This window comes from Venturia canescens, chromosome 1 (assembly GCF_019457755.1).
Source record: "Venturia canescens isolate UGA chromosome 1, ASM1945775v1, whole genome shotgun sequence".
Taxonomy (NCBI): Eukaryota; Metazoa; Arthropoda; class Insecta; order Hymenoptera; family Ichneumonidae; genus Venturia; species Venturia canescens.
In genome coordinates, this window is record NC_057421.1 from 5,209,679 (window position 1) to 5,224,325 (window position 14,647).

Below are 14,647 nucleotides of genomic sequence, written 5' to 3' on the forward strand. Positions count from 1 at the left end.
ATCGATCGTTCCATATTTCAGGTGGTGAGAAACCTCTGTCTAGAGGAAGATGAGAGGCGGCCAACTCGGGCTCCTCCTCTGGAAAAATTATGTAGTCCGAAAACGCCGTCCGGTGAGTCAATCGAGAAGCGAGTTTTCTTGGTTATTGAAAATTTGTATTTTTCTACAATTAACTTGAATTTTTCTTTCATTTAACTTAATTATCCGTCCAGGTAATTCCTCCTTCAAGTGACCTTCGATAATCGCGTTGAGCAACCGAGCAAAGAATAAACACAGTTATTCCGATATCCTATAAAGAGAGAAAACCGCATTGACATTTTTATTGATGGCGTGTTATCGTGTTGAGGGACATCTGGTGAAGATTGTAATTGCTCGCGTTGTTAGTCGCTGAGACGATGCATCATTTTTTTCATAGCTTCAGAATCTCGTCTTGATCCTTGAAATCGTAATAATAATTTTTTCAATCTTAGCGCCTCGTTTCAGTAGCTTGAAATTCGCCAAATTATACTGTTTTTGTGGACTCTGATTTATCGTCGTGACGTTTCATCGAAAATAAATTCGGTTTAGAATCATTGAAAAAAAAATTTTCTTTTTCTACCGGAAATGAGTAGCTTTTTTTCAAGAAGTTTCACTCGTTTTGAGCTCCCAAAATTGACGTAAACATATTTTGAATAAAATATTATTTTCCGATCGAAAAGGAGTAACTGGATAAACAAATTTTTATGAATTTTTTAGATTTTCGGTGGAAGAAAATTCAAAATTGAATGGACACAAAATTGTAATTTCATTATTTCTAATGTTTTTTTATTTTATCGTCGATTTTCACAGTTTGTTGTCCCATTTTTATAATCGTTTTTCATATTTTAAATTGTGCGAAATTTCATGATTTTTCTCAGGCCATACTTGGCTTGGTGTTCCTTTGGCCGATCGCGGTATTTCTGCTGCTGTACACCGTCCGAGATAATGTCGATCCGGAGTACAATCCAACCTGCCAATTTCCTTCGAGGCTCATGCCTCACGATGGACTCCTGCCTTTCGTACAGAGCTATATATGCAGCCTCGGAAACGCTTGCGAGTCCCTCGACGAGTACGAAGAATTGCCGACTTACAAAAACTCCACGTGAGTCTCACCTTTGAGTTTATTATCTGGGAATGGGAGTGAACACGCAACTGAGATCCTCACCTGTCACGGTCGCGAAACTTTTATCACGTTCCTTTTATTTTCAGTTTTGAAATAAAGAACTGTATTTTCGTTTTTTTTACATTAAACCTGATTTTTGTAATCTTTTTTGTCCAATCTGGATGAATTGAAGATTTCGAAGTCAAAATATTTCGATTACTGAGTCAATCAATCGATAAACTAAACATTTTATGGAGCCAACTGTTCAAGTTTTGTTCTGTTGCAAATGAGAGAAATTTTGGAAAAATATTATTGCGTCGTTCATTGAAATTCGATCGTATAAAATAAAATTCATGAAAAACGAAAAAAGACTATTAAAAATGAAAATAATCAAAGATTTGAAAAATCATTGATAATAAAAATCAATCGAAAATTGAAAAACAAACTAACAGTTATTTGGGTTTGTTTGGGCTCGAAAAGTAAGAATAGCCTCCAGTATGTCCATTTTCATAAATTTATATCGAAACTTCAGCCCTTTAAATAATTGTTTAAGGGATTTTAAGGGGTCAAGATCTTTATTTGGGTTTTTTGGGCTCGTTTAGGCTTATTTGGGATTGAAAAGTGAGTTCACACACTGTTGTGTAAGTTGTATCATTTCATTCGAATCCACAAAATGCATTCAACTAATAAGTACGAGTTTTCAATGACGAAGTGTTCGCGAGCCAAGTAATCAGCTTTTCAAGAAGAATTTAATTCCTCTGCAGATTACAATTTCCATTAATTTCGTTTCAATTTTTTTTGTCACGTTGAAACACAGTCTTGGGCCGCTTATGAAAGAGCTTCAACCGGTGTTGGGAAACGAGACGATAATCACGGCTGTAAAAACGTTACCGAAAAGTATTCAGCTACTGAAATCCATGGCTCAAATTCTCACGAAACCGGAGATCAAAAAGTTGTTCGGTAATGATTTTTTCTTTCCACATTCATCTGGTTCAAAGCCTCCGAGAAGTTGATGAGTAGTCACTCGAAGAATTGCATTTCCATCATGAATTATCACTCGTGTTTTTTTTTCATTGCATAAAAATTGATAGAGAGAGGAATTCGCCTTGGAGATTTGTTCAACAATCACGAAATCATAAAAAACGTTCTGAGGCTTCATTTACCAAAAGCAGAGGACAATTTGATTGACGGTTTGATGAACGCGTCGATAAAGCTGTATTATGTGAGTCGATGTTCCAAAATTCTCACCCAAACATATAAACCATTTGAAATTAATATTAAAATAAATTATTTGTGCAACAATATAACTATTTTGATTAAAAAAACAAAAAAAGAATTCGTTCTCATACTTATATCAATTTTTATTTATTTATATGGGTTTATAAATATAATTATCTGGAAAAAAATTAAATTTTCAAATAATAATAAGAATTATAAAAATTTTATTAAATATATTTAATTAATTAATATATTGTAAATAATGGAAATAGTTAATAAAAAAAATTAACATTAAAATATGAGAAGAGAAAAATATATAAATTTAAATAAATAAATATTTACATAAATTTATATTAACATTAAATATATTTATATTATTGATTTATAAATAAGTTATTGGTAATTGTTTTGAAATAATCATTTTTATTTATTGTCATATCATCATTGTTATTGAGTACTAAAATTGAAATTGTCTTTTGTAGTTAATAGAGACATTCGGTTCGTCGAATCTGGATGGAGTGATATGTTCACCGGAGAGTTTGAAGAAGTATCTGCTCCTCGAGAACGACGAGGATCTTTTGGAAATATCAAAAATTTTGTGCAACATAGACTCAAAAAAAATACCCGACATTCTTGAGCATCTGACGAGGCATCTCGACTTTTCTGGGCTCTTGGAAATGGTCGGTCGGGCAACGGCGAAATTTCATGATTATGACTTCATCGATGATCTCGTTAGAGCTCTCAATACCGTTCTGGATTTAAAAACCGTCAAGAAATACGTTCCCACGGAATTGAAACTCCAAGAATGGCTGCCGAAGATCGTTGCGCTCTTCAGAAACGTCAGCCTCGATAGAATCGATCTGACCTTGTGAGTTTTCCTCCTGAGACAAGTCTAGAGATTCTTGTAAAAAAAAAAAAAATAATAATTTCATCGTCTTTGTTTGAAAAAAAAAATCGATAAAGTTATCAATTCATTCGAGCATTTTTCATTTTATTCTACTTTTTCCCATTATACAAATATTGAAAAAAAAAAATTTGGATTCGATCCAATTTCACCCAGAATTGCCCATAGAAACGGACGTATTTTCTTGCGTCATGGAATAATTTCTCATTGACGACTAGAATTGCTGCTAACGGTCTCTCAAAGCGATCTTAGCGAACGCGTAGAATTTTCGCACGTCTCCTCGTAGACAATGCAGATTTATCTTGATTTTCAGAACAATAATTCCAGAACACTCAAGTTGTTAATGTAGCTTAAAATAATATTTTTTTTATTATTATTGAAAACTTATAAATCAACTCTACTCCTGGAAAGTGTTGATCAGATATCAATGCATAATTTGAGGTACTTTCGAATAAAAAACTGGTTGATTTAATATAAAAATGTCAAATATAAAAAAATAGTGGTTAAAAAACATGCAGTCGTGACTCGGTCGTGACGTTGTATTTACGATGAAAAAAATGGGTTCATTGGTTATTAATCGTTCGAACAAGCAGCCAAAAAATGCTAATTGTTTTCATTTCGAAGTTCAAGTCGTAAAACTCAACGAAATGTTACAATTTTTTTTGTCTAGGATCAATAAAACGATAGATGAGCTCGAGCCGATTTTTTCAACGAACCAGGACTGGCCACTGGTTCGTCATGGCCTTGTGAAATTCAATTCCTTGCTGGAGATGATCGACGATGTTGTGCTGAAAAAAAAGTCGCATGAATCGAGTCCTCGCATCGTGGATTTGAGTGAAAAAGTTGGCCACGACATGAGCAATATTTCAACTCGGTTGCAAGGATACGATGACGTCACGCGAATTTTAGATTCGACTTATGCCGTTTTGCATGACGCTGTCAAACTTACGAACAGGATCATCGATCGTAACGAGGATCAGCTGAAAATGTGTGATTCAACATTATTTTTTGTGCAAGATTTTTGACTTTGCTTCTATCATCGTTATTTTTGTGTTCTTAAATTTTATGAAATTATTAAAAGTAAACTTTCTAAAAATTATTAAGGCCTTTATACACTTGCAGCAGGCGAAAAAACGTCATTTGCGATTTTTTTTCGACAAGAAAATTGGAGACGATATTCATTAGTACATATGTTCATGTACTTGTACAATTTTTTTCATCAAAAAATTTCTCAAAATGGCGCAATTCCAGCTGCATTCCAGTAGGACCTTTTTTTGAGCATCAGTGGACATGATAACTGAATAACTATTAATTCGATCCATACAAAATTTATACCACTTATTTATTATAGTAATAGCTTGGGCTTGGACGAAGGATCTGTACAAATTTTGATTTAATAAAAGGCGACAGTTTTAACAACAAGTTCATTTTTTAGGTGCTAAATTTTCGGTTTTTTGTTACCATTTTTCTTTCCAAGGAAATACGAAATCCTTCGTCCAGTCCCTCACTATTTTTATAATAAATAAATGGTATAAATTTGGTATGGATCGGATTAATAGTTTTTCAGTAATCGTGTCCCCCGCAAAGGTATTTTTCAAAAAATACGATTCTGAGATAATCGCGTTTAAAGATTCAAGTATTGACAACCACGCGCACCGGGCGGTCGGTTCAAATACCCACAGCTACGAATCTAATGCTCCGATCTTTATGAAATTGGGTGAGAATATTCTTCAGACGTTGAAGAATATCTGATAAAAAAATGTTCGATTTTTCCGCCCACCACAAGTGTATAATAAGGCCTTAAAAGCAAATGAGGTTCAAAATGTGCAAACCATTCTTCAATTTCAATCAATTTTTTCAGAGCCACTGAGGTTTTGGATGGCCTGAGAGACTTTTTTCCCCAGAACATCATGAACGTGCTCACCTACGTTGTCTCGATGAGCGAAAATGTCATTCGCATTATTCATCACGTGGCCATCATCCACGAGGAAATAGCTGAAAGACTCTACAACGTCTCTCTCAACAATAGAGCGACAGTTAACAATATTTTGACGACCGTTAATCCTGAGGCTTTTCGAACCATCGTACAATCGATTTCTCGACTAGATTTCACTGAAGTAAGATTTGACAAGCAAGTTCAAAAGGCAACGAAAACCAAAATGAATAAACAATAATAATTTCGAAACGATTTTTCTCTTTTCAGCGATTGGTGGATGGTTTGCGAACAAAGAAACCACAAGAGTTGTTCTGTCAGGAGGCCATTCTCGATGAAATGTTTCAACGATTCAAAGATTTTGGAGGCAATTCGTCAATCATCAAACAAGCGTTTTGCAGCGATTCCGGAAAATCATTTGTTGCTGACGTCTATGGAACCTTCGAATTTGATAATTTCAGACAAAACGTGAGAAGATTCTGACAAAAACTATGGTTTTTAGTTCGATAAAACTAAAATCGGAGATTCATCCTTTTCAGTGAAACTCCACAAATTCGATCATCGGTCCACTTTTCGTTGGTTGACAGTTTTTCATTTTAAAACGTTGCACAGACAAGAACACTAGAAAATCAACGATATTTCATTCTCGTTGGAACCGATCAATTTATCTGCAAACTGAATTTAATGACTTCTCACCGACAGGTGGACGATACACTATCGACATTCATCAGCATGGCACTGGGTCAGCCGGTCAGGATCAACAAATCAAACTTGACGTCTCTTGTTACGAGTGTCAAAAATTTCGTCATTTATCTGGAAAAAGTTTCCCCGAAATGGCCGGACTGGAGTGTTTTTGGAACGTTCGAAGAGTGGAACGAAGTTTTCTTGGATACACGAATTCAGAGCAGAATTGACGTGTGAGACGAAAAATCTTATGCAATTTTTTCACAGGCATTTTAAACTCGAAAAAAAAGAGAAAACTTGAAAAATCGTTGATTCTTTGTAATTATGTACAGAACAATTTTTCATAAATTTACAGTTGAATCGTTGATCCAAGATTTGATGATTGAAAATTCAATTCATCGACGATGTCAAACTCGATCGCATTTTTTGTGTCTTCTTCCAGACTCGGAATTCATCTCAGTATGGCTAGAGCTGCGGGTATGAGAAGTATTTCTTACATTACTATCAAACCGGATCTGCAACACATGGATATGATAGCAGACATGATACTCCTCGACCTTCGCGAACATCCTACGAGTTGGATTGGAAAAGTTCGCGAACACGAGTCTGAGCTCATCGAATCGTTCTACATGACAGTAGCTGATCGAAAGAAGGTTTCGATTATTTTTAATTACTTTCGCCGAGGAGGAATTCTTTCAAGAATGATTTTACCAGATGAATTGATTTTTCAATTTTTTTTCCTACTCTAATTACCGTTAGGGAGATGAAAAATGCTCGTTTAGGGTTTCATTGGTTGATGGGTTTTTTGAATGGGGATTTTATTTTTTTTCAGACACTGAAAATTCTAGAATATTCCAATTTCACTGCTTCCTACTGCACTAATGATAATCCCCCTGATCTCCTCAACTTTCCGGAACGATCGAACGCAACCTTGCTGAAAGATCTCATCTGTCGCCTGGCCAAATCAGTGCAGACAGATTTGCAATTTAACGTAACGGAATTCGAGGCTAATGAAACCGGGGCGGGCATCCACCACGCTATGAGAGATAGAGGGGCTTTCAATTGGACCAGTTTCAACAAAAAAACTTTGGAGATTTACGAATACATTGAAACACTTTTGCCCCAAATTGACGAACATTATGACGAGGAACGTTTGGTCGAATTGAAAAAGAAATTCGTTCGATCGTGGACCAAAGACCTTAGCATACGCGACGCTTGGGAAATCAGGTAAATAACTCTTCCTCGTCCATTGAATATCTTAAGGTAGATCATGCCTGAACGATCGTATTTTATAGGTGTCTAAATTGGACCGATTTTCACTTCCTAATTAAAGATATTATCACTCTAAATTTAATTAAAAATGGTAAATACATTTTTTCAACTTATCTTTTGGCGAATGAAATCCCGAGCCATTAATTAATCGGGGATCCGTCGCTGACTGAACCCAAGATTTCATTCGTTTCTGCCTAAAAACATACAGGGAAATGGATAAAGAAAAAAAGTGTTAATGAAAAGACAGAAGGCTATGACAGGAATGGGCCAAGTCAAGAAGAAAAAAAATGCCGAAATGGGCAAATGTGAGGTTTCACGAGTGCTCATTACCGATTTCGTTCAATCATAAACGTAATATATTTTTATTACTAGTGAGACAATCGTCTCGAATTTTGTCCCAGACCTTCATTATATACTTCATTGTTATTGTGTGCTTTTTCATGAACTTTGTAAGAAGCGTTCATTCGTTATATGGAAAGAAGAACGATTTTTTACGCATAGCCCCTGAAGCCCTGTGAATTTTTTTTCATACTTAAACACGTTTATCTGAATAACTAAAAGACGAATCCTTTGAAATTTGATACGCGTGTCAGTCGACTATCCATTTAAACTCTGTGTAAATTTCAAGACTTTCTTAAGAAAATCGTTTCGTGCATGAGCTACCTTAAAGAAAAAAGAAATCTCATTAGAAACATTCATCAAAATCCCGACTACGCAGACCAGTTTTTAATCCAGAATTAGATTATTTTTGCTTACTCTGCTTTTGGTATCGATTGTATGTGTAAAAAAAGTTGAATTCAACAGTGCATTATGATTTCCTCTTAAAAAAATGAGCTTGAAAGGTTTCATAGAAATTACAACCGATATCTCGATCTTTTTAACAGCGTAGGATTCATATGCAAGATTTTGGACATAGCGGAAAGTCCGATATTCGACGTGAGGGAGAGAACGAGTTGGGAGGTGTTGTATCCATTGGGCAGAGCAGCATCGTTAGTAGCAGGAACGATTGAACGTGTGGTGGATCAGATCCGGGCGGGCAATCATTCGACGAAGTTATCAGAAGTTTTACACGATTTGCCCCAGACGGAAATATTGCTGGACGTTTTGTTAAGAAATCTGGCACCCTTGACTTCTGATTTGATCGACTTCATGACTTCGAAGTCCCCGATGAGTTACGTGGCCTTGCTCAAGGATTATCCATCGCAGGAAGTCAATTGGCCGTGCATTGAGAAACAGAGTGTCGGCGCCGTTCTGAATCTCCGTGCGGGGAGTCAGGCCGTGATCCGGGAGATCGAAAGGGTCACCTGCAACCCCGGTGCATTCGTCAGAGAGTGGAGGAACCACGAACTTTTCAGCACGGTCCGAAGTGCTTTTGATAAAAATAACAAAAACCTCACTCCCATACCAGTTTTCAACTGGACACGCGGTTACGAAAGATTCCGGATGCTGGTCGATAAGATCGAGAAGTTGATCAATGATTCCAAGAACGTTACCGTCACCGATGACCAAGGTGCGCTTTTATACAGCGGAGATTTGTTGCCAGGTATTAAAAAAATGATGGAAAATGGTGCTTCCAAAGTAGAGGATCGATCGGCCATTTTTTTCGATTTTATCGACACGGAAATCGAAGCGAATGTGGAAGTGCTGAAGAGCGATCGGAGCGCAGCGGATGCCTGGAGCTCTTTAGGCAGAAAACGTAACATCGACGACTTCCTGGTGATCGGTAAATTCTTCACCAGGATGGTTCACGACACCGCGAAGATTTTTCTCGACACTGTTGGACCGGATGCGACGAGTGTGAGCCTCTTCGGATTGTTGGGTTTCACGGACAAGAGTGTCGTCCGCGTGGTTTACGAGAAAGGGCCCTTCATCTTGGCCACGATTCTCAACGGCATGTCTGATCCGAGCTTGGACAGTCGAATCTACAACGAGACGAGGAATCAGCAGCGACCGATCGCTTGTTCAGATATTTTTTCCTGGTTCCAGGACTACAGGTACGGTCTTTCCGGCGAGGATTATCTGAAGCTGAAGAACACGACTTGCGATGGTGACCCGGAGAATTTCAACGCTTTTACCGATCTTTACCTGAGGCTGACGACCGTTTGGCGTCAGCCGGTTTCCCAGTATCGAACTTACTTCGCTACTCTCGTCTCGGAAGTTTGGCAACTTGCCGATCGTTTCAACCACGTTGCGATTACCGACGGAGTCATCGATTTGCCATCACTCGAGCGTTACTTCGATCGGGGCTTGATCCTCTTGAAAGATGCTCTTACCGGTCAGACTACGAAAGTCATTTCCAACCACTATGCAAACACGACTCTGTGGACGTACAGACTGGCGATCGAAGGCATCGCCGAAGTCCTCGACCACGCGGTCGATGCCTTGAATGACCTTGACCCTGGAGCCAGTGTGGTGCACACTTGGGACTTGGTCCCAAGCGGCGATGTCAAACAATTGCTCAAAATCCTGGAATCACATCCTGTCGAAACAATCGCACTCGCGTCTAGCTTGACCACTTACAATACCACAACAGATTCCATCCCCAGTTTCAAAGAACTCCGACATTTTATGTGCGTCGATCGTTTCCGCTCGAGTTACTGGAGACGAGAAAACAGGAGCCATTTTCTCGACACTCTCTGCACTTTTGATGCCAATCAGTTGCTCAGGCGAGCTACCAGCGACCAGTTTTACGAACCAGTGATCAACGCCTCACCGATTTTCCGCCAGGTGGAGCCACTCTCGAAAACTCTAACGAAGTTCATCAACGCTCTCGAAAATCGTCGAACTTCCTCCGGTAAACGAATCCAGCTAGTTTCCAACGTTCTCAACTCCACCACGTGGCTTTCACTGGCCGAAGACATTCGTGATGCTGAGAAATCATGGGCTCATAAATTAGCTACAACTTACAGTAGAAAAGATGGCAGTTTTCAGGTCGGTCGAGCCATTTCATCGGATGCTCTTCTGACCCTGATGCAAGCTCAAGAAATCGCTGCTTTCCTCTTCGACATTTTTGCAGGTGGAGACGTTTGGTCAAAGATGAAAATCAATCACGAGACTCCGAGATCAAAAGCGGTTTACTCGCTGATAGAAGACACTCCCAATTTGGTGGTTACGTTCATCGACACTTTTGCTAACTCTGAGAGACTTAATGATTTTTTCAAGAGGTTCCTTCAAGGAAGTGTCAATGGATGTGACATCGACAAATATCTCATTCCACCTGGTTACATTAGACGGAAAGGTTATCTCTCGAGCATCGGCAATTTCTGTCAGAAATTCATCTACGATAATGCGAGTGTGAGCTACGATGACCTTCTACCAATCACATTTTGGATCAGAAGTTTGCATTCGTCCAATTCGAAAATGTATGGGGAGAATTCTGACATGCCAAATGAGACCGAAATCTTCCAACTCATGCTCAAGCTCCAGAAGAATGTGTTACGTCTTCTGCACAATGGGACCCAACCCGCCAGAGTGCCATCCTGGTGGACATCGTTCGAGGCTGGAACTTGGACTGATTTTACGAATCAATATCAGAACAAAAATCCTAAGCCGATGATCCACTCGATCATCGATCGAATTGCCATTGTATTCAAGGACATAATCAAGAATACTTTCCATGATCAACCATGCACCTGGTGCAACAGCTTCATCGTGCAGATCTTGAATTCCCAGCTTTCTCGTCATGAGATCTATTCGAATTTGTTGTGCGATATAAGTCGATTGGAATACTCAAAGATTCGGCAGATCGTTGATGGAGATTTGTACTGGAACAAGACGATCAACATGGTTAAGGGTTATCAGTACTTCAGCAAAAGAAATGACCCTGAGCCGTTCGTGTCCTCTGTCAAAGACGCTGTTCAATACGTTGCTGACATAATCGTTGATTACAAGATGCCAAGAAATGCCAAGAATCTTACAGACTGTTTCTTCAAAGCGGTGGGAGCCTCCGAGTCATCCGGCACTGGTTTTTACATCAAGGCTCTCATTGGGATCGTTGATTCGTTGCAGCAAAACATCCACGTTTTCGACACGGCGACGAGTCACGAGAAGCTGTCGAATCTCACGCGAGTGGCTGAAAAGTTTGTCCCGATATGGCGGCCGGTTCGGGAGGTAGTGAAGTTAACCCAAGTCGAGAAAATCGACAGAAGCCTTCCCAACTCGTCGATTAACGTGAATTTGTTGCTCACTCAGATTTCTGGACCGGCGTGCCCCGCTAACAAAATCTGCCTCGATAAAGAACTCCTCCGAGATTTTTTGAGTTCTAAAAGGTCGAATAAATTGCTGCAGTATGATCCAAAAACTGCGAAGTATCCTTCGATTCCCACCGTCACGGATCTCCTCGCTGAGAGCCTCGACCTTGAAGCGATCGACAACAAAATTGGAAAGTGGCGTCGAAGCGCGTCATGGAATTTCGACTGGTTACGAGAAACTCTCAAACACCTCGCTGCCTTCCTTGAGGAAGGGGGAAATTTGGTGAACGTGGCAAGTAAAGTTGACTTCAATGACGTTTCCTCCGCACTTGGTGTTCCTGACATAGCCGACGGTGTCATCAACCTGTTGAAGGATAAAACGATCGACAAACTGTTCGAAGCGCTGAAAGAAATCGTCGATGACGTTACGCCGTTCATCGAAGAGGAAGATGCGAGAGAAGACCTTCGTAAGATCGTGGAAACGTTCGAGAGCATGGAAATCTTCAAGAATCTTGGCCTCCTCGATCTCAATTACGTAGTTTCCGAGATGTTCGTCGATTGGAATGACCTCCGAAGATTTCTCGTTGAAGATATTGGCATCCCTGATGCAGTCGCGAACACAATCAGCAAAGGGAAAATCGACATGCTTTCAGTGTTCATGAAAGAGCGTCGCGCTATCAGCCTCAAGGACACCGTGTGTTCTTCAGAGCGTTTGCAGGATATGCTGAGTTTCGATTCTGCGGAAACAAGTGCTGAGCAAGTTAGCAGCGCTCTCTGCGACCTCAATGACTCCGCGACTCAGAACGTTACCATAGAACTCATTAAAAATCTCAACTTCGAATACATCTTCAGCAACCTCATGAGTGCCAACGTAAAGAACATCCTGAAGAACGCGAACCTCACGGAAATCGAGGGGCAGGAAGTCTTCGATAGCATCGGGGTCGCGGCTGAGCTGGTTCCATTTTTCAAGGACAAGCTCTCATCAGGATTTTCAGCAGATGGATTTTCTCAGGGAAACGAAGAGACGATTTCCACAGGAAGGTTCCTCCAGGATGCGAGTAAGATGTTGTGTGGCCAGGCACTGTTGAGTGACAGTGGAGAATTCTACAAGGTCATCAGCAGCATCGAGGACAACAAAAAGTCGTACGACCCAAGAGAGCTGGCCTCGTTGCCAACGGAGTTCTGCAAGGACACCTACAAGAACTTTTTAGCGACAAGCGGAGGGAAGATCATTTGGTCCTATGTGAAACCTCTGCTCAGAGGTCGAATTCTGTACGCTCCTAAGACGAGCGTCGTCAACAGAATAATGTCTTTCGCCAACGAGACTTTCAGCCAGATTGATACGTTCGGTGTCCTGATGGATGGCCTTGAGAAGACTCTGCGGTCGTTGGCCAGCCTTTCGGAAATGGGACAAAGCTTGAAGGACCTGAAGGACGTCATGGCATCAAAGGTCATGAGAATTGCCATCAAGTCTATGAGTAACGGTCGCATGGAGGCAGATTTCGGCAACTTTGATCTCGGCGACATCGCATGGAAGCTTTCCAAGTCTACTCGACTAACGGACATGATCGGGATGTTGAATGACTTTTTAAAATGTGTTCTCGTCAATAGAATCCAGGGCTTCGCCACCGAAGAAGCCCTTGAAATCGAAGCTAGGAATCTCATCGACACCAAAGAGTTTCTGGCTGGTGTCGTTTTCGTCGAGACACCTTACGATGAATCAAGGTCAAAGAGGTCGTCGGGCGACGATCCGGAAGACGAACTGCACGACGACGTCGTGTACAAAATTCGTATGGATGTCGATTATGTCCCATCCACTAAAAGACTCAAAACCCAGTTTTGGCTTCCTGGTCCCGAAGCCAGCTTCATCGAAGATCTCCGCTACCTTCGAGGCTTCGTACAACTTCAAGACTCCATCGATCGCGCTGTCATCCGAGAGAAATCTGGAAGAGTACAAAACTGGAAAACTGTCACACAGCAGATGCCTTACCCCTGCTGGAAACGCACTCCGTAAGATCCTGCGAAACTTTTTTTTCCCACGCTTCAATATGGCACATGCAGGTCATCAAGGTCACTTTATTTTTTCCGCAGATTCATTACGACTCTCTACGAGTCTCAGGGTGTCATAGTCTGCTTTTTCTTCGCGCTGATGATGTGCGTTGGCTCCGCTGTTCGTTACATCGTCTGGGAACGCGAATCCCATAATTCCATGGTGATGAGTGTCATGGGCCTTAAACCTTGGCGCAACACTCTCGCCTGGTTCGCTACGACTTACATGGAGTTGACGATTGTCATGATTTTCATTTGCATCATTCTTGTCGCCGGGAAAATCTTGCCCCATACCGACCCTCTTCTTCTTTTGCTTCTGCTCCTCGATTATGTTTTCTCCATCGTCAGCTTTTGGTGAGTTGATTTTTGCTGTAGCTGACTTGAGAAAAGTGAGTGACCTCTCTTGCCAACGAGGATCTTATCGCATATTTTTTCAAACGAATTTCCAACACTATTCTCAATCAGGAAAAACAATCAGCGTATCTACATTGTCATTTGTTTTTTTACAGTTATATGATCTCAACGATATTCAGTTCGGCCAGTTTGGCCGCTGTAACAACAGTCGTAATGTTTCTTCTCACTTACATGCCTTACGTCATAGTCATTGCGATGGAGGCGAGCATGAGTTTGGGCTGGAAATTTTTTATCGTAAGTCTGCGAAATTAAGATATTTCTTAACATTAAAACACATTGCGCAAAAATCGTGTGTTTTACAATGGAAACTTTCAATTATTTCGTTCCATCAATTGAAAAGTTTTGAGAATATACAAGATTCGCGAATGCTTTAAATTTCTAAGAAAATATTCAGTTCAAAGTATCCTGCGTGAATATTTCACATTTTTTCTGATACAGAGTTTGAGCATGTCGACAAGCTTTTCGTACGGTTGTTTGTACATCGTGAGACGCGAAGTTCAAGGCACAGGAATGACCTGGGACTTGCTGTGGGAAGAGTCGACTCCTGGGGATTCGATGTCCCTTGGTTTTGTGCTCCTCATGATTGCTCTGGATGGTATTATTTACGCTTTCATCGGTTATTTTGTTGCCCGCTACACGAACTCAGGTACGATGGACAAGAAACATTGTTTCACTTATTCTCCAATTCTGATTGTCAATTGATAACTAACGTTTTTCTTCTATCATGTTTCTCAATGCTCTCAAGCGTGGTGAAGGTTTTTCTCGTGTTTATTTCAAAAACATTGGTGATGGTGATTGCAATGAAAATTAGACTTCATGTTCGTTGAAATAACAACTTAATTTTCAGGATTTTATATAAATTC

General features: G+C 40.1%; 1 protein-coding gene across 2 annotated transcripts in view; it reads left to right on the top strand.

The window, feature by feature from the left end:
- The window catches only part of ldd (lipid droplet defective), a 47,026-nt gene that overhangs the window by 7,298 nt on the left and 25,081 nt on the right, over nucleotides 1-14,647 (top strand). For both annotated transcript variants that reach the window (XM_043434041.1, XM_043434042.1), the window contains exons 2-16: nucleotides 22-112; nucleotides 897-1,120; nucleotides 1,938-2,080; nucleotides 2,212-2,342; nucleotides 2,821-3,206; nucleotides 3,913-4,230; nucleotides 5,104-5,359; nucleotides 5,446-5,643; nucleotides 5,878-6,092; nucleotides 6,302-6,512; nucleotides 6,692-7,086; nucleotides 8,016-13,331; nucleotides 13,413-13,724; nucleotides 13,880-14,018; nucleotides 14,223-14,430. In XM_043434041.1, coding sequence (XP_043289976.1) covers nucleotides 50-112; nucleotides 897-1,120; nucleotides 1,938-2,080; nucleotides 2,212-2,342; nucleotides 2,821-3,206; nucleotides 3,913-4,230; nucleotides 5,104-5,359; nucleotides 5,446-5,643; nucleotides 5,878-6,092; nucleotides 6,302-6,512; nucleotides 6,692-7,086; nucleotides 8,016-13,331; nucleotides 13,413-13,724; nucleotides 13,880-14,018; nucleotides 14,223-14,430 — 8,515 coding nt within the window. In that variant the 5' untranslated portion in view covers nucleotides 22-49. The remainder of the gene's footprint in view (nucleotides 1-21; nucleotides 113-896; nucleotides 1,121-1,937; nucleotides 2,081-2,211; nucleotides 2,343-2,820; nucleotides 3,207-3,912; nucleotides 4,231-5,103; nucleotides 5,360-5,445; nucleotides 5,644-5,877; nucleotides 6,093-6,301; nucleotides 6,513-6,691; nucleotides 7,087-8,015; nucleotides 13,332-13,412; nucleotides 13,725-13,879; nucleotides 14,019-14,222; nucleotides 14,431-14,647) is intronic.